A 19,264-nucleotide genomic window follows, 5' to 3' on the forward strand; every position below is an offset into this window, starting at 1 on the left:
CAGCCCATAGCAAAGAAACAGACCTTCGGCAGACTTGCTGCAGACAGTCATCATTTTCACAGGCAAATTAGTTTTGCTGCAGACTTGCCGCAACATTGCCGCATACTCTTTATCATGGATATTCATGAACTTTATATCCCATTATTGACCTGAAAATACTTGCCGCATACTCTTTATCATGAATATTAATGAATTTCATATATATAGACCTGCTGCATATTTGCCGCATACCTGCTGCATACTTTGTCGCTGCCTTTCCGCATACTCTTTCATATCCACCCAGTCTGCTGGAAGGTTTCCACATGCAAGTATGTAGCAATTAAGTATGCAGCTTCATTGCACGAAGGCTGCTGGAGAGCTGCATTGAAATCTTACATTCTAGCACCTAAAAGTAGAAACAGAACAGGCAAAATTGCTAGAAAAATTCTTCAAATGTGGGTTAACACAATGCAGAAGTAGAGGTAAAAATACAACAACTGCGTACAGATAGTCCAGAGTACAGTCACATATCCATATGCTACTGTGGACACATTACACAAGAGTTACAACAAAATAATTAGTTAGTGGGGCTGAAGATAAGATCCTGACCACATGGCACAACAAAAAAGTTTGAAACAGTCCGTTAATTCCTTAATTTCCTTGTTTTGTAACAAATTCCTTTCATGGTATCAGCACCTACTTGAAGCAAATCACATATTTGTTAATTTCACAGAAGCTAACAATACAAAAGACAGTGCCTAACACAGGAATGTATTAGATCATGCTGACCACAGCCTGCAAACTCATGGTTGCATCGTCCTCCAAATGGCAGCCTATAGCCTTGCCGCAGACTGCAAAATTTCCCACTTTTCTGTGGCAATTCGGCCGCAGACTGTTCCTGTGGCATATACTGGTATTCGGCGAGTCTGCAGCAAAGTTCTTTCTGCAGCAGACTGTTCCTGCAGCATACTGGTATGCAGCAAACTTTTGTTCTGCCGCATACTTCGACATACTTTTTGCCGCAGACTAAAAGTTTGTGGCAGATCTGCGGCATTCTTTTAACTTTCCTATGAGGAGTTATCGTCTAATTAGGCATCGTAGTCAAGACCAGAAACTGGTATTTTTACCTCTGACATTTTTACCTGGCACCTCTGTAGCAGCCATTACTGTGTGTACCGTTAACATGTTATCTGCCTTGTTTTTCTTATAGACACCTGTATGTGAAGAAGAAGGTACAAGATTACCTTGCTCCATCGCAATTCGCCGCCTTTCAACAAGGGTTCAACAAAGTATGTGACACCAGAGTTTTGGGTATCTTTAGACCTGTCGAGTTAGAAGCCCTCGTTACTGGTGAGAAATACTTCGATTGGGTCGCCCTCGAGAAGGTAGGCTGTATATATGGCAGTATAGCAGGCCTGCAGTGCCAAAAACATCAATCTGTATTCTAAGCTGCATGTATTTTCAGAACACAAGAACCAACTGAATAGTTTGATGGATTTTAGAAGTTGAATGTTGATTAATTTTTTTTTTTTTTTTTTATTTTTTTTACTATGGTCCTATATTCTAGCCTTATCAAAAGAACGATGCCCCGTTATCGAATTCTAATCAATTCAAGCGGTAAATATAATGGAAGAAATACATCGCTCTTATCTGCCCTAGCCAAAGTTCAGCACGCTTTCACAGGGCTACGGCTCACGAGATAAACAGCTCAAGAGACCGACATAAGACCGACATCGTCGGTCTAGTTGGCTGTCAGTATTATGAGTCGTCGGTCTCGTGTGATGTCAGTAAAGGTTAGCTAAATTAAACGCATGGATCTGCCACTTGTCAAAACCATTATTCTCTCTGAAAAATATTGGTTATTAGTTTGCCCAGCACGAGATTAATAATGATATCTATCCAACTAACGTTGGGCATTTTCTATACTCCACTTATGAGTAACATTTTGTCCGATTATAGGCCGAAATATAGAACAGTTACTTCCCAAAGTAAAATACCTAAAATTGAGGGGAAACATAATTACTCTTGATGGCATTTTTTAAAATCCAATGTTTTTGCAGTTGTAAGTTCATATATTACGTAATCTGAACATGATTCTCTTAAAGGGGCATGTTCCCCATATTCCAGAGGGCGTTCGAAATACGTACCCGCTGGCGGACGGTGCTAGCTGACTATTGACACCAACAGAATACGGCTCTTACGCAGATGGCATGTTCCGAATGCCCGCACAATGCCCATTAGCGCATACATGTGCCGAAGTAATACAAATCGCAGTTCGGCTCTAAGATTCGGCTGCTGTTTCCGCCCACTTTCGTGACGTCACGATCGGCAGCGATCAGCTGGCTTGGCGAAGGCAGGCCAGGACGCGCGTACTTTGACAGCTGTATGCAAATTAGAAGTCGATCTTCGGTACCAAGATGGCGATGACTAGAGCAGCGATAACTACACTGGCGGGAACGTGCCCCTTTAAGCAACACAACATGGTGTTGACATTGCCCTAAGGTGATTTATCAAAAGTCTTTTCAAATATTTGACATTTAGACCAGACGCTTCACACAATACTTTGAGACCTGAAACTTTGAATGCTTCAGAATGTTTGAAGTAGATAATTTACAGGTAAAAAGAGTAGGCCTAAATTTTAAATTTCATTGTCTCCAGTCTACACAGTACAAAGACCCCTACACAGACTCACATTCAACCATCAAGATGTTTTGGGAAGTCTTTCACGCTCTAGACGATGACCAGAAAAGGGAGTTTCTAGGTAAGTGGGAAAGTCTTGATACTGTATGTTACAGACACACCTTTTCTTGTTACGACATCAAATGCATGCAATATGCTATCACTCCTCTTTACAAAAACTACATGCTTGACTTTCCCTTTTTTCCGGCACCTATTATCTTGCTCTCCGTTTGCCCAGCGATTAACTCTTTGAAATCTTTCTGCCGACATCTGATCAACACCACCAACAACAACCAAAACAAAAAACTAAAATCAAAACAAACAAAGAACATCTTCAGTAATAACAATAATGGTAATAACGATAATAATAATAATAATAATAATAATAATAATAATAATAATAATAATGATAATAACATGCCTTATGTGATGCTCTGTCTTTTTCCAACCATTCCCCGATATGGTTATTAGTCGTTATCTTACATTTTTCCTCGGAGATTCTCCGAGTGACTATAGGTGGTATTTCTTGATGGATTACGCGTATGCTTTTGCAGACTTGTACATCCATTAATGGTATTTCCACAAAGTCTGTTCGCGAATTATGACCTGCTGCAAATGTAAACTGACGACCCTCTCCCTTTAACCCTAAAAAGGCCTGGCTATTTGAGGTCTTAGTACGGCCGGGGGGGGGGGGGGGTGGGCGGCCGATCTCCGCAAAAATATGCACGCATGTCAGGTGAAGTGTATAGAATAATATGGTAATTTCAATTTTTTGAAAAATTCAATTATTTGCCTATTTATGGTAATTTATGCAAATAAGGTCATAAAATCAATATAACTAATATATTATTCATATTTAAGCATTCTTTTTCACTACATAATCATGAGACCATTTGGAATAAAAATACGACAACATTTTTTGGAAGAACCAGCTTATTCCTTATGTTATCTCTTGTTTTGATAATTTCTGATGTATTTTATTGTTTTTTTAACTTATGTATTTTATTGTTTTTGTTGTTTTATTTTATTTCTTACTACAATTCAACTATTTTTACTCCCAAAACAACCACCTAAACTTTAAACAAGACCCAATAACCAATGTTTATGAAAAATGACATTTACTTATGTTTTGTAAACACATCACATAAATCGTGGAGGGGGGGGCATAATGCCCCCCGGCCTTTTTAGGGTTAAAGCAACATCATAGTTACGTTTTTTGTATGTAGTGGGGGCTGTTAGGGCTTAATAGGGGTCGTTTTGTGCAGATTCTTCTAAAAGCACCAAATTTGGCCCAGAGGTAGCTTATACCATACTATTACGATTTCTGCCGGACGCCAAGAAGGGCGCCCCCTGGGACTGCCATATTGGGCAAATCCAAAATGATCGCCATCTCAGTTAACGGTCAAGCGTAGTTCCAAAAGGAAAAGGACTTAAATGATAATAGTTTATACATTTATGGGTTTTTTTTTTTTTGGGGGGGGGGGGGGTCAGAAAATCTGATTATAATGTTCTTTCATCGATTTGAGATCTCCTTGGGGCTGCCATACTGGTCATATTGGTCAAATCAAATAATGGCCGCCATCTAAGTTACAGGTCAAGTGTAGTCACGGAAGGAAATGGGCTACTATGATAACAGCCTATATTTTTATGGGGTTTTCGGGGTCAAAGAAACTGATTATGACGTTCTTTCGTCGATTTGAGATCTTCTTAGGGCTGTCATACTGGTCATATTGGTCGAATCCAAAATGGCCGCCATCTGAGTTACAGGTCAAGTGTAGTTACGAAAGGAAATGGGCTTGTATGATACCAGTTTATATATTTATGAGGTTTTCAGGTTCAGAGAATCTGATTATGATGTTCTTTCATCGATTTGAGGTCTCCTTGGGGTTGCCATACTGGTCATATTGGTCAAATCCAAAATGGCCGCCATTCGATAGTTACAGGTCAAGTGTAGTTACGAAAGGAAATGTTGCTAGTATGATAACAGTTTATATATTTATGGGGTTTTCGGGTTCAGAGAAACTGATTATGATGTTCTTTCATCGATTTGAGGTCTCCTTGGGGCTGCCATACTGGTCATATTGGTCAAATCCAAAATGGGTGCCCTTCTTGAAATCGTAATAATATGTTACAAGCTACCTCTGGGCCAGATTTGGTGCTTTTAAAAGAATCTGCACCAAAATATCCCTAACAGCCCCCACTAATGGGCAAATATTACAATGCATGCCTGTGCTTCGTTTTCATGCAGTATTTGTGGCGGGGTCTGATCGCGTACCGGTCGGTGGATTGCAGAACCTCGGCCTCACCATCGTTGAACTGATCCCGGAAGATGCCGTCGACAACTACGACGATCTGTGTCTAAAGGTCCATCGCTGCAACAATGACAGGTATAACCGCACACTGGAACTTCCTATGCACACGAGTAAAGAGCTCGTCAAGGATCGTTTATTGGCCACCCTGTCGATCTCTCTTCCAAACGGCCCATTTCATATTGCCTAACGCTTGGGCGAAACCCCTTAACGCATTCCCTACTGGAAACTGGTGGTTCCTATATTAAGCCATTTGAAATTTGGGAGTTCAGCAGTTAACGGGTTAAGGATCGATCATATATGACGCAGCAATCCGCTGTTATTTTATGAATGTGTTTATGAATATGGCAAATACGGATTATATATTTCTGCGAGTGACAAAGGCCTGACGGGTACTCACTTTTTCTGATCAATATGGGCGAATTCCAAATGTCTGAACGATTCAATTCTAGGATATAAAAAAAGTCAATACGTATTTGTATTGGTTCTCGCTACAGAGATTACATCGCCCCTCGTTTTTTAAATTAAAAATCCTTTATATAATATTATATATTTCTGCGAGTAACAAAGGCCTGACTGGTACTCACATTTTCTGATCAATATAGGCGAATTCCAAATGTCTGAACTATTCAATTCTAGGATATAAAAAAAGTCAATACGTATTTGTATTGGTTCTCGCAACAGAGATTACATCGCCCCTTGTTTTTTAAATTAAATACCCTCAACATTTCGGATATCACCTTTTAAAAGACTGCACTCTTTATGTTTAGTCTTTGCCACTGCCAATTGCCTCCTGCTTTGACTGCCCTGTTTTAGAAAAAACAAAGAAGTACATTCATATCCAACAAGACAGTCCAATACATTTCACCTATCCAATCCCAAAACCGCTTCGGCACATTTATCGATTATACATAGTGACCCGGACACTTGGAATGAGCCAGTTCACAGATACAATCTGCGCATGGGCAGATAAAGGTCATTTGTACCAAAATGGTAAAACCCACAGAGATGAATACTGGATATGCGCTCATGAAAGTTATGTAACATTATTCATTTATGCACCAACGGTACATTCTATGATACGCAGGTGGCAGTATTCTTTTCAACAGGTCAAACAAAAGGTATTCATGAAGCACATCTAGGACTTTGGCAGTTATTATTCTAAGATGCTCAAAGTGGAACTTCTCCATGTGTAAAATATCTGTGGATATTTGGGGTCATTTGTACCATGTGCTATCTGTTAACTCCCTTATTCCCTGCCTTTGGATCAAATGAATATTCACTCAGAGTTTGCATTCACAGTAGCAGTGAAAATAATGCTGCTCTCTCATTATACCGTTTAATCATGAATCCTTATGTTTGCTTTTGTTAGCAATGATATGTGCAATCATCTGTAACTACTCACTTTAACCACCCCTCTCTCTGTATACCTTCCTTCTCTCTCGAACTTCATCTCTCCCTCTCCCTTCAGTCTTTAGCTGTCATTCTTCTATTCTCTTTGCTGTACTTTTGCATCACCAGGAAGCCCCTAATGTATGTATTTTGCTTGTACATTTACTTAATTGCCAGGGCTCACAAGGCATCAAGCGTTGCTTATCTTGGAGCCCTGGCAATTCTGTTTTAAATAAGTTCATATTTCGTCATGTATGCCTGGTTTTATCATGAATCTAGAACTAAAAAAAATAATGAAATGAAATTATGAGATAAAACGTCATTCTTTGTGAAGAAAACAAACCGCGCCCGTTTATCCGTCGAATGTGACTAATCCTTTAAACACGCACACCCTTTATTTTGGGGGTACTCCCATACCCCCCCCCCCTCTATTTCATTACCTAGGTACAGCTAGTGACTGTCTCAGTTTACGTTCTTGTATTACATCGCTTTAATGCATTCAGCTAAATTATTTCACATTCGATTGCTTTCGTCGCCTCTCTGCCGGTCGCTTGTTTGCTAGACGTGCAATTTTGCACAAGTAATAACCACCATCTGACCGAAGTATTGCTTCGTACAACAGAAAGGCTATGCAATACCTTTCCAGGTCTTGATTGGTTCTATGAAAACCTTTTTTTTTACACCGGTATAAATTAATCTATCTATCTCACTATATAAATTATGGCACAGAGAGGCAAATTTATCTGAAGATTTATATACTGGTTGATCCTATGAATTATTTTAACAAATGTGAAATGGAGAGGATCTATAATTCCTCTTTGAAAAAAAAAAACAAAAAAAAAACTTAGATTTCTTTTTATTTTCTTCCAATGCTAGTTTGAAAAAGACTAATGAATTTTAAAGTAAATACTGAGGCAAATTCTTATGTCATCGCATAAAGTGTCTAAAACTCTCAATATTTGCATACAATTTCACTATTTTTATATTTCAGGAAAAATCTCTTACTACTTGTCTTTTTTTCTTCTTATACAAAGCAAAATATATATCTAGCGATGTAAGCTCCCGAGTACTGATAACAAAGTATATTGCTGTCGTATTTATAGCAACAAAAACATTTATGTGTATTGTATTTATTAAATTTCATTGATGTACATCAATATTCTGTTTATAAACATATCAATTTGCAATGCAATGTAACAAATCAATATTCTGTTTGTAAACATATATATCATATAAATCAGTTTACAATGTAGTGTAACAAGTCAATATTCTGTTTGTAAACATATATTATATAAATCAATTTACAATGCAGTGTATATAGCAAAACAGAAGGAAAATTATATACAGCAGAAACATCTTTTTGTTCTTGTAATAACATGACACATAATGCATAAAGTAAATAATATAATGTACCATAATACATCCGAAGATTTAGATATATAAAATATAGCAATTTTCTAAAAAAAATATAACTCACGCTATACAAAAATAGGTAAATAAGGTACATGGAATGCCTAAAATAAAGGACGCAGTAGTATATATATATGCGACCTTCGGTAAACTTAAACCAAAAACATAAGATTTTAAATTTTTACTTTGTAATTACAAAGCATCTAAAAGTAACCCCTCAATGCAATAATGTTTTGATGAACGAAGAGAAAATATCTATTAAATCTGTGAATACCTATTATAGAGAAATATTTCCATGTTGAAATGTATTAACTATAACGAAACATACTTTGATTTGTGCGGTAGTAGTTCTACGTCGTATTATTTAGTTTCGAAATATTATGTTTAAATGACCCCGAAGCAGAATTATTTAAATCAAATATCAAATCAAACATGAAGATATCAATGCATTTTTGTGTGTATGTTTATGCACACTATACATTGTTTTGAAATACTCGAGATCGTGTTTTATCTTGCCTCTGCGTTGCTGAAAATCTTTTAAACAGACATAAAACAGTCCATTTTAAATATTAACATGCAATAAATGTAGTCGTTTGCTTTAAACACTGGTTATCAGAAGACGGAGTTTTGTTTCATTTGTGAGTGCTGACTTTCATCCGTCGGACAATATTTTAGTACAGAAGAAATGGAGAGTTTGATTGAGAGCAAGAAGACGAGATTACGGATTGTTAGAGGGTGGCAAGTCGACTTGTTTACCCCTTAACCCCCCCCCCCTCCCCCGTAGATCCGCCCGTGGTCAAGTCGAGATACTTAGTTGATGGAAGTCAGGAAGTCGACTTTTCTTTGACGAGAAAACAAGACTGATCAAACCGATTTCAAGTTCAAACAACTCGTTTCCTCGTATTCTCGTTCTATAAAGGAGTCGCCTTTAAAGACACATATAGAAGTGGGGTCTCATAACTACGGGTAGGCTTATAATCCGACACTATTCGGGTGTTTACCCAACTACAGGACCCTGTTTCATAAAACTTGATATCAATAACAAGTTACAAGCTACTGTTATAAGCTACTGAAATCATGGCATCTGATTGGCTGAGAGCAAATTTGTGATAGAAATTCGTTATAGATAACAATTACGTTTTATGAAACAGGCCCCTGGTGTTGTATTTCTTCAGGATTAGCCTTCAGTTTGATAGCCAACATAATGTAATGCTCTGCATTTTTCACCCATTCCCCATATGGTAAAGTCGTTATCTTACATTTCTCTTACCCAAAGGCTCTGGCCTTATTTCTTGATGGGACTACGAGTTTGCTGTTTGCGAGACTTTACATTCATCGAGGCCCGAATTCACAAAGGAGGTTTGTCGACAAACCCAGGTTTGTTTCGACAAACCTCCTTTTGTCTTTTACAAACCAAGGTTTGTAAAAACGCGTCGAAACGCGTCGTATGACGCACATAAACCTCGGTTTGTCGACAAACCTCCTTTGTAAATTCAGGCCCTAGTGTCTGCGAATTGTAACTTTCTGCGCATGGAAAATGACGACCATCTCCCTTTATTACTGAGTTCCGACAATTCGTCATTTCGTCTGTTGACTGGTCTTTTTCTCATATCTTGTCCTAATTTCGGCACTTGTTAAGTTTCCATACATAGGAGAACCAAACGTGTTAGACAAACATCTGACATTGGCAACAGGCACATATTTGGGAATGCGATAATCGTGTGAAAGCATCAATATTTCCTTCTTCTCATTCTGTCTCCTTTCTGTTCGCTCGTTCATTAACTGCCCCCCTCTCCATTTATTTAGGCTCACTCCCTTTCCCCTTGGATTATCTCCTTCCTCCTTTCCCTTTTCTCCATCCCTATTTTCTTTCCTCAGCCTCATGGCCACTTCGCTCTCTTTTTTGATACCCGTCTTGTAATTCCCCGTATATCTTCACTACTCTATCACTCTCTCCATCTTATATTACGCTACTCTTTTTTTCTGTCATGCATTCCCCTCTTTGCTGTCACACTCGCCCTATGTCTGTCTGCCTGCATAGCCATCCTCTCCCTCTCTCTCTCTCTCTCTCTCTCTATCTCCCTCTTTATTTCTACCTCTCCTGTGCCCCGTTGCATCAAACTTACCATTGATAATAACTTTGCCATTAATCGTAACTGCCATGGAAACTTTAAATTAATTAGCTGCTGATCGTGATGTTGCCATGGTTGTTAATATTGGTGACAAAGCTACGATCAGCGACAAGTTTTTATGCAATAGGGCCAACTCCCGTTGTCGATTCCTTTCGCATTTCTCTTGAAATCACACACAGTATTTAGAAAATCAGTTTAAATTCTAATTCTGTTTCAATTAAGATAAATAAACAAGGTAATTCAAACAAGATTTCACAAAATACAATAATCTTCGAAATGTATATAATTTTGATAGAATATTTGGAAACAGCATTATACTATAACTACAAGTAACCAACAATGTTAGGAACCCTATACATGTTCGTGTTTCGTGTATATGACTGTTAACTATGCGCTTGAGATAAATGATGAGGTGAAGTAAAATTAATTAAAAGCACACGACAGTCTTAGTCACATGTAAAACTTGGTTGGTTTGTTTTAATACTGCTGCTGCTTTTCATGCGTTATGAAGAACAGGAAGGTTCAAATAAATAATGTAGAATCACATTGTTGTGATATATGGGCACCTGATTTGGAGTTGAACCCGAGACTTGCCCCAGACAAGAAGGGGATTCAATCTTCCTGCAGTTCTAAGCACACGAAAAGCAGCGACAGTATTACAATTGTGACTATGACCATGCACATAAATAACATAAACATGAATATGTATAATATTTGTCACAACAAGCAACTTAACAAATCATACTGAAGAATATAATGTTTATATTGGTAGATATAGATAGTTTATTGGTTTCCACGATATCTCATTTTACAAAGAGTGTAACAACATATTGAAAATGATTATAATATACATGTACTTATAATACCGGTACACACTATTCAGAATATTGTCCATTAAGTTGAACTTAAGAGATATAGTGGCGGAGCCTATGGAAAAGCAGAGCTTGTTGTGGATAGGCTCCTTAAACTACAAATGACGTAATTAACTAAAGTAAAGTTTATAAAATACACGCTAAAACAGGGAAAGGGAGATTACAGGGATACATGAACCGATACTCACAATTAACTACAAAAGACAAGGGAAGGGAATATATCTGCAGCTTATTGAAACAATATTACAATATAGTTTGTTCTCGATATGAGTATATTATAAACATAGTTGATATGGTAATACCGTTAGTTACTCATTTTAATGAACAAAGGTATACAGCTTGGAGACAAGAATAGCCAGGAATCAGGAATGACAATATGTATTCAAATAATAACTTTTCAATTTTCTTCTGAATACATGTACACTTACAGACCTTTTAATCACAGAATCGAGAGAAATCCAGAACTTTGGACATGTATATATTAAGGTATTTTGAGCAAAACGTGTTCTCGTTCTAGGAAGGTGATAGGTAAACGCCAGTCGGGTAGGATATTCGTGGACTTGATTTCTTTTCTTAAACAAATAAGATAGTGCCTGGGGCAGTTCGTTGTTATTCAGCTGAAACATGAGGCAGCCTAATTGTAAATTAAAAATATCCCGTACTCTCAGTACTTTAGTATTAAAGAAAAGAGGGCTCGAGTGATTACGAATAGGTACATTGCAAATTGTTCGTATCGCTCTTTTTTGAACAACCAGGATTTTGTCCAGTTGAAGTTTCAATGAACTACCCCAGGCAAGAATACCATAAAGCAACATTAAAGTGGAGTACAACATTTGCAATACATAATGATGGGAACATAGGTTTCAGTTTGTATATCACACCAACATTTCTTGATAGTAATGAACACAAATAATTTGTATGTATTTTCCAGGACATTTTATCATCGATTAACAAGCCAAGAAACTTGGTCGATTTTACTTTCTTAATTTTAAAATTGTTGAAATAGGTATCTCCAGGTAAATCTGAGATTGAATTGCTAAATAATATGAAATTAGTTTTGTCCAAGTTCAGTGACAGTCTATTCGCAAAAATCCTCTGTGCAATATTCTCAAGTTCCGAATTTACAGTTTCAACAAGAATTTGAGGATTCTGATGAGAATAAAGATGCTTGAGTCATCTGCGTATAGTATAAATGACAAAAGTTGGGATGAAAATTTGAAGTCCTTTATATTGGTTATGAATAGTAGAGGCCCTAAAAAGATCCCTGAAGAACACCGCACGTAACAGACTTGACACTCGATGCAATCCCATTTAATGAAACAATCTGTGTACGACTACTGAGGTAACTTTTGTACCACTCCAACGCCTTACCCCTGACACCCTTATGCTGAAGGTTTTTAAACAAAATGTTATGATCAATTGTGTCAAATGCCTTGGAAAAATCCAAAAATAATCCTACAGTATGACAGCGGTCGTCAAAAGCGGACGCAATTTTATTAATAAAAAGTAGTATAGCATGAAAAGTAGAATGTTTCTTTCGAAATCCAAACTGAGAGTCAGCCAAAATTCCACAATGTGTGAAAAAATTAAACGTTGAGTGTAGATCAGTTTTTCAAGAATCTTTGATAAAGTGGTGAGTAGAGAGATTGGCCTGTAATTACTACGTTCTAGAGGATCACCCTTTTTAAAAATCGGTACAAATTTTGCTATCTTCATTTTGCCAGTTACTATGCCATTTAACATTGACATATTCATAATATGAGTTACAGGTACGATTATTTCTTTAATGACACTTTTCAGTAACTTATTAGTAATATCATCATAACCCGGGGTCTTTTTAATATTTAACATTTTCACAATTTCAGTTATTTCTTGTTCATTGGTTGGTACCATAAATAGTGTAGTGGGGTTGGGATTATTAAAAAAACAATCAAATGGTTTTGCCGCCTTTGGTATAGATCGAGCCAAATCTGGTCCAATATTGGTAAGAAAAAGTCATTAAATATTTCGGCAATAGTTTGTTTGTTTTCAGTTGCTGTTCCATGATTCTTAATTTGAGAGATATTTCGCGAATTTGGTGAACTATTAAGTACATTCTTTATGGTTCTAGTAAACTGTTTACAATAATACTCCTTTTTAGCATTCCGAAGCAGGTTTGTCAAAGTATTTTTATAATTTGTGTACTTCATGCGATTTTTATTTGTGGGGTTACATTTGTATTTGTAGAATAGCCTATTTTTCCTGTTAATTGATTTCAAAAGAGTAGAGTTGACCCAAGGCATTGGAGGAATCTTTTTATAACTTGAGAGTTTAAGATCCTGTATCGGGAATGCTTCATTTTACAGTTGAATAAAGATATTCCAAAATTTCTCGTAAGATATATTTACGTCTTCTTCATTTAAGACCATGGTCTAATCAACAGTTCCAAGGTTAGCTTTAAAATTATTCCCATTTCCTGGGGTAATTTTTCGCCGGTTCTTATTTTGGTGTGGACCGGATTTGTGTTTCTGTGCCAATGAACAAAGTGCAAATATAGGATAGTGGTCTGAAATATATGATAGAATTATTCCTGCATCTGGAAAAGGCTGCATGTTGCAAAATATATTGTCAATGATGGTTTTAGAATTTTCTGCTGCCCTTGTAGGTTTGGTTATGAGCGGTAGTAATGAGAATGAAGCCATAGTACTCACAAAATCCATTACAAATGCATTTGAATCATATTTTAATTGATCAGCATTAAAGTCGCCCAATCAATAAACACGACTTAGATGTGAAAATAGGATGAGACAAGATAGTTTGAATTCCAAGAATAAATTCCCCAGTGTTAGATTACGGTGGACTGTATACTATGCCAACAACAATATTCTTATCACCAGTCCTGTAACACATATTTCCATAAATAGGGTTTCCAAGGGTATTTTAACTACCCAAATAAAACAGACACTATGTTGGGAAAAAATCCAAGGCATTAAACATTCCGAGAATATCTGAAAATATACCAAACTTTGTGGACTGAAGAAGTTTAAAATTTGCCTAAAAGAGTTTTTACACCAAACCAAGGGGTTCTTTATCGGTAAATAGAATATTCTTTTGTACAATCGATGGATAAGTAGAAAAGACATCCAATCTGAAAAATATGTACTATATATTATTGCCAAAGAATTCTAACACACAGTGTTAAATTCTTTTTTGAAAAATAAGATATTTTGAATAAAAAAGTCGATTAAAATCTTATGAACAGAAAATGAAACAGCAGAACACACCGCAGCATACATGAATATAATAGAAAAGGTTTCTTCATGAGAAAAACAGGCTCGGTTCTAGGCTTATTTAGGAGATGAGAGGGGGCCTTTAATAGGGGGCTTTGGGAGTTCTTGCATTGCGTAAATTTATCTAAAAATAACAAATAATTTGTGAACCTTTAGCTTCTTCTGTCACTTTTAGAAGAAAATCCTGGGAAAGTGTTGCCGAAAAATTAGTGCTCTTCTAAAACACTTCAGTTCAAAATATGACGAGACAAATTATTTTTGACCATATTGAAAATGGCAAAGATCTATACACTGACACTGTCCCAATAAACAAAATCACGTGAAAATCACGTCAATATCGAGGTATCGACTTGAGGAGAGTTACGTTCTTCAAACACCTGACATTTACGTAAATGTGTTAATACGTTTATTGCACTAGGTCACTTAAAACACACGTACACTAAATCACGCAATTGTCACTGCAATATCACATTATAATAACGTGATTATCCCTACCTTGGAGACCATGGTTTGTAAACCTAATACTCCTGTGTTTGTTTGGTTATGAAATTACATCTTCATAAACGAAATTATCGCGTCACAGAATCACGTGAAGCGTTAGTGATAGTTTTAGTCAAAATATCTGCGTGAAATTCACGTGAATATTACGAGGCTGACTTAATTGAGATGAATCATGTTCTTCATTCACGTGAAATTTACGTCGAAGAGGAAATATGTTACTGTAACCCGCGTTCAACCCAATAATTACGCAAATGTTACACAATAAATGAACCAAAATAATGACGTTCTCATCCCGTTTCTGAACATCGTGTTTTGGATCTTCCATAATTACGTCCAGGCGCGCCGGAAGCAGTTTGGGATTAGAGGGGGTGGGGGTTGGGGGGGGGGGGTGCAAACATCCCAGAAGAGAAAGCAAGTTGCAATTGGTCCAGTTGATGAACCAGTTTATGCCAAATGGTAACGCTGGAAATTGAAATGGGCTAAATGATCCAACTGATCCAGGCCAGTTAGAATTCAACTGGTCTAGCTGAGCCATTAGAACCATTTGGTAAAACTTCCAACCAGTTGAACGGCAACAACACTTCAATACTGGTACGTCTGTATTTCCAATGTAAAGGCATTGTTAATAAGTAGACTTTCATAATTTAATTAATCGAAATTTTTTCATATACGTGTAGTTAATTGAAAGTATTTTAGTTCATAGTTAATGTTTACCTTATTCATGTTTAATGAAATGTAATTTATACGAAGTAGCGAAATGTCCTAATAACTGGTAAATTATATTGTAGTATTTTCGAAATGAATTGCATATAACTAAATCACCAGTAATTCAGAAATATGCTGTAAATTCAGATAAATTGTTGAAACAAAAAAACAGATCTGCATGCACCCCATATTCAATATGCAAATTAATTGGTGTCAGCTGGTTCAACTGGAACTATGCCAACAGTCAGTCATCAACTGGTGCAACTGGAAATATGCCAAAAGTCAGTTATCAACTGGTGAAAATAGAAAAATGCCAACAGTCACGGGATTATCACCACGGAACTTAAATGGTAACTGTGAAACCATCAAGACACCCAAGCATAACTCATCTTTCACACCTGGAAATCACGGAATGCCCAGCTTATATTAATAATCCGTTTGAGTCACGATATCATCACCGCGGAACTGCTGGCAATTTTGACTACCATTTAAATAGATTTTTTAAGACACCTAATAATGACTAATTTTTCAAACCTAAAAATCACGGATGCTCAGCTTAGATTAATAATCCGTTTGAGTCAAGAGATCATCAACGCGAAACTGCTGGCAACTTTGACTACCATTTAAATAGGTGTTTTAAGACACCTAATATTTACAAATTGTTCACACCTAAATATCACGGATTCACAGCTTAGATAAGTAATCAATTTTAGCCACGTGATCATCACCAAGAAAGTTATGGTAACTTTGAAACCATTTAAAAAGGTGTTTTAAGACACCTAATAATTACTAATTTTTCACACCTAAAAATCACGGATGCCCAGCTTAGATTGATAATCCGTTTGAGTCACGAGATCATCACCGCGGAACTTATGGCAACTTTGACTACCATTTAAAAAGGTGTTTAAAGACACCTACTAATTACTAATTTTTCACACCTAAATATCACGGATTCACAGCTTAGATTAGTAATCAGCTTGAGCCACGTGATCATAACGAAGTAAGTTATGGTAACTCTGAAACCATTTAAAAAGGTGTTTAAAGACACCTAATAATTACCAATTTTTCACACCTAAAAATCACGGATGCCCAGTTAGATTAATAATCCGTTTGGGTCACGAGATCATTACCGCAGAACTTATGGCAGCCTTGACTACCATTTAAAAAGACACCTAATAATTACTAATTTTTCACACCTAAATATCACGGATTCACAGCTTAGATTAGTAATCAGTTTTAGCCACGTGATCATCACCAAGAAAGTTATGGTAACTTTGAAACCATTTAAAAAGGTGTTTTAAGACACCTAATAATTACTAATTTTTGACACTCAAATATCACGGCTTCACAGCTTAGATTAGTAATCAGCTTGAGCCACGTGATCATAACCAAGAAAGTTATGGTAACTTTGAAACCATTTAAAGAGGTGTGTAAGACCCCTCAAAATTACAAATTTAATATAACCAGAGATTCACGGACAGAACAATAAGACGATTAGCCGGTGTAAGTAACGTGATTATTACCATCAACCTTGGATAACCTGTGAAACCAATCGATAAAGGTGCTTAAAAGACCCAATATTTACTTATTTATCACCACCATCGGTTAACGGACAAAAAACTCGTTGCTTGGTCAAGTGGTTATTTGGTCATAAACACTTGATTTACAGAGGTAAGTGGAATCACGTTACTCCAGTCGCGTGATAAATTGGTTGTTTTAACGTTAGATGAAAACGTGAAAAAGGGGTACCTTTTTGTTTAAATGAAGGCACGTTTAAATCTAGTTCAAAAGGCACCATACTTTAAAATCACTTAAAAATACACTCCCAAAAGAGGTTACTTTTTAGTGTTCTGATTATTGGGGTGCTTTATTTATTATCAATTTGTCATTATCCTTTTTTTCTGAGCTGAACATAATACCGTATTCGAGCACTTATACATGTATATAGGGTTACTGGAAATTAATATTGGAAATAACCTCTCACCCATGCATTTACATTTCTGCAAACATAGACTACCATTTAAAACTTAAGCACAATTCCTAAGGCCTAGGAGCAGAGTCTGGATACATCATTCGGATTCGTCGAGATCTGTCTGGGTATCTGCATCCTTAGTTGGGCCTGGGTTTTCGCGCCTTGTAATGTATCTCACTGCACCCACCGTCACCTCTCCTGCTGCATACAAAGCTGTGATAGCCGCTGCACCCCCGAAACTCACGCCAGCGGCTGCTCCAGCAGACACACCCCCGGCTCCTGCAGATATAGCCCCTGCACTCCCTGCAGCTGAAGCTGACATCATATATGCACTCCCTGTAGTAATTGAAGGGCCGGCAAAAGTAATGCCCATTAAGATAGGTGCTACTACGAAAATTCCGACACCGATGGCAGCTGCCCCAAAAGCATACATGGCGACTTTCTTGACATTAGCATTCGGATCATCAGGAGCATTCGGATTTTTGCCAGGATTTCCCCCATGCACCTTGATTTGATATTGGCTCTTCTCCAGAATTTTCCCCTTACCTGGTGCCGATGTGCTATTTAGTAGCTTCTCTCCCTCCTGTCTGTCTTTGTTTGTATCGGTGCTATTCAGCAAGGGCTGATCTCCCTCCCCTTTCCGCACGTACGTCACGGATGCCTCTGGTTCTTTCTGATGATTATATGCGTTCCCTGCAGCCAGCTCTAGATCAGCTTGCCCCTCGGTTTGACTTTGGCTCTTCGGCAGAATTTTCCCCTGCCCCTCGATTTTCTGCTGCCTCTCCCCCGGGATTTGCCCCGTACCTGGTGCTGATGTGCTATTAAGTGGCTTCTCTCCCTCCTGTCTATCCTTGTTTGTATCGGTGCTATTCGGCAAGGTCTGATCTCCCTCCCCTTGCCCCACGTACGTCACGGATGCCTCTAGCTCTAGATCAGCCGGACTTAAGGTCTGGGTCTGACAATCTCGAACGGCGACCTGGTCGGAAGGCTTACTCAACGACATCTTTCATATACTTTGTTTCTTTCCTCAAGCTGCTCGATCATTAAGGGAATGTACACCTTCCCTGAAGGTAAAAATGAGACAAAATCAACAAGTAGTTACTAATATTTGCTCAATAAAGTATGATATTTTTGTTCCGTTGCACTGTGTACAAAAGACATGGGAATTAGCTTGCATAGTAAACCTATTTTTGTTACATATATTGTTTTCTAAAGTAATGCTGTAAATCAATTACCTGCAATGGAGAATATCTTCTTAAGTCATGGTGCTGTTGATACCTATTATTGATGGATTTAGGTTAAATCAATAGGCAATAACTATACTGTAGATCCTATCCTACCACAACTGTAGACAGAAAAATCCGTCTGTTGGGAGGAGTTGTCTCATCAATCAAAACATTATACACGAACAAATTTGACCGATTTATCTAAACCAAAGCCGAGCTGACTTACCGGGTTTGGCTTCTTTAGGTTAAAAATAATATCTCTTGATGCAGAAGTCGTCAAACCATGGACCTGTTACGGTCAAAACTAGCTAGATTTTCCTTCTCAACACGGGTTCTCTGTTGAGAAAAATGGTTGCTATGCCATCCTCTAACAAACCCGTTGCACATGCGCAAGGAGTAACATAGTAGAATACTTTTACAGTCCCCTTGCATTGGCGGACTATTCATTTATTTATTTCTGTTATTTATACAGGGTGGCAGATATGGTGGTCTCCCATGAGGCCCTGTTTGGTAAGAGTAAAACAAATAACTGCAGCAAAAACTAAATAGATAAATAGACAAGCATATAAACAGTTATGATACAAATTATTTGGTGTCCTCATGAAATAACTGATCATTCAAGAATTATCCTTGATAATTTGAAAGAAATCTTTGAATAGAATTGTCAATTTAAATAGAAATTACATAAAAAAAAATATATCTTGGAATTAGAACAAAGTATAGATGATAACCACGTATTTTAAAAGGGTATCATGATTATGATCGTGCCTGTAAGTGATACTCAAACTTATAATAAATTGACACTGTTGATCATTCTG

General features: G+C 37.2%; 1 protein-coding gene across 1 annotated transcript; it reads left to right on the top strand.

The window, feature by feature from the left end:
- The first annotated feature begins 760 nt into the window (after nt 1-760).
- LOC115922462 (probable E3 ubiquitin-protein ligase HERC4) lies at nt 761-5,776 on the top strand. The gene is made up of 4 exons (XM_030981361.1): nt 761-915; nt 1,190-1,364; nt 2,638-2,740; nt 4,907-5,776. The coding sequence occupies exons 1-4, from the start codon at nt 761-763 to the stop codon at nt 5,155-5,157; spliced, it is 684 nt and encodes a 227-aa protein (XP_030837221.1). The 3' UTR covers nt 5,158-5,776.
- Nucleotides 5,777-19,264: the final 13,488 nt, after the last annotated feature.

Source organism: Strongylocentrotus purpuratus, unplaced genomic scaffold (assembly GCF_000002235.5).
Source record: "Strongylocentrotus purpuratus isolate Spur 01 unplaced genomic scaffold, Spur_5.0 spur5_scaffold_12, whole genome shotgun sequence".
Taxonomy (NCBI): Eukaryota; Metazoa; Echinodermata; class Echinoidea; order Camarodonta; family Strongylocentrotidae; genus Strongylocentrotus; species Strongylocentrotus purpuratus.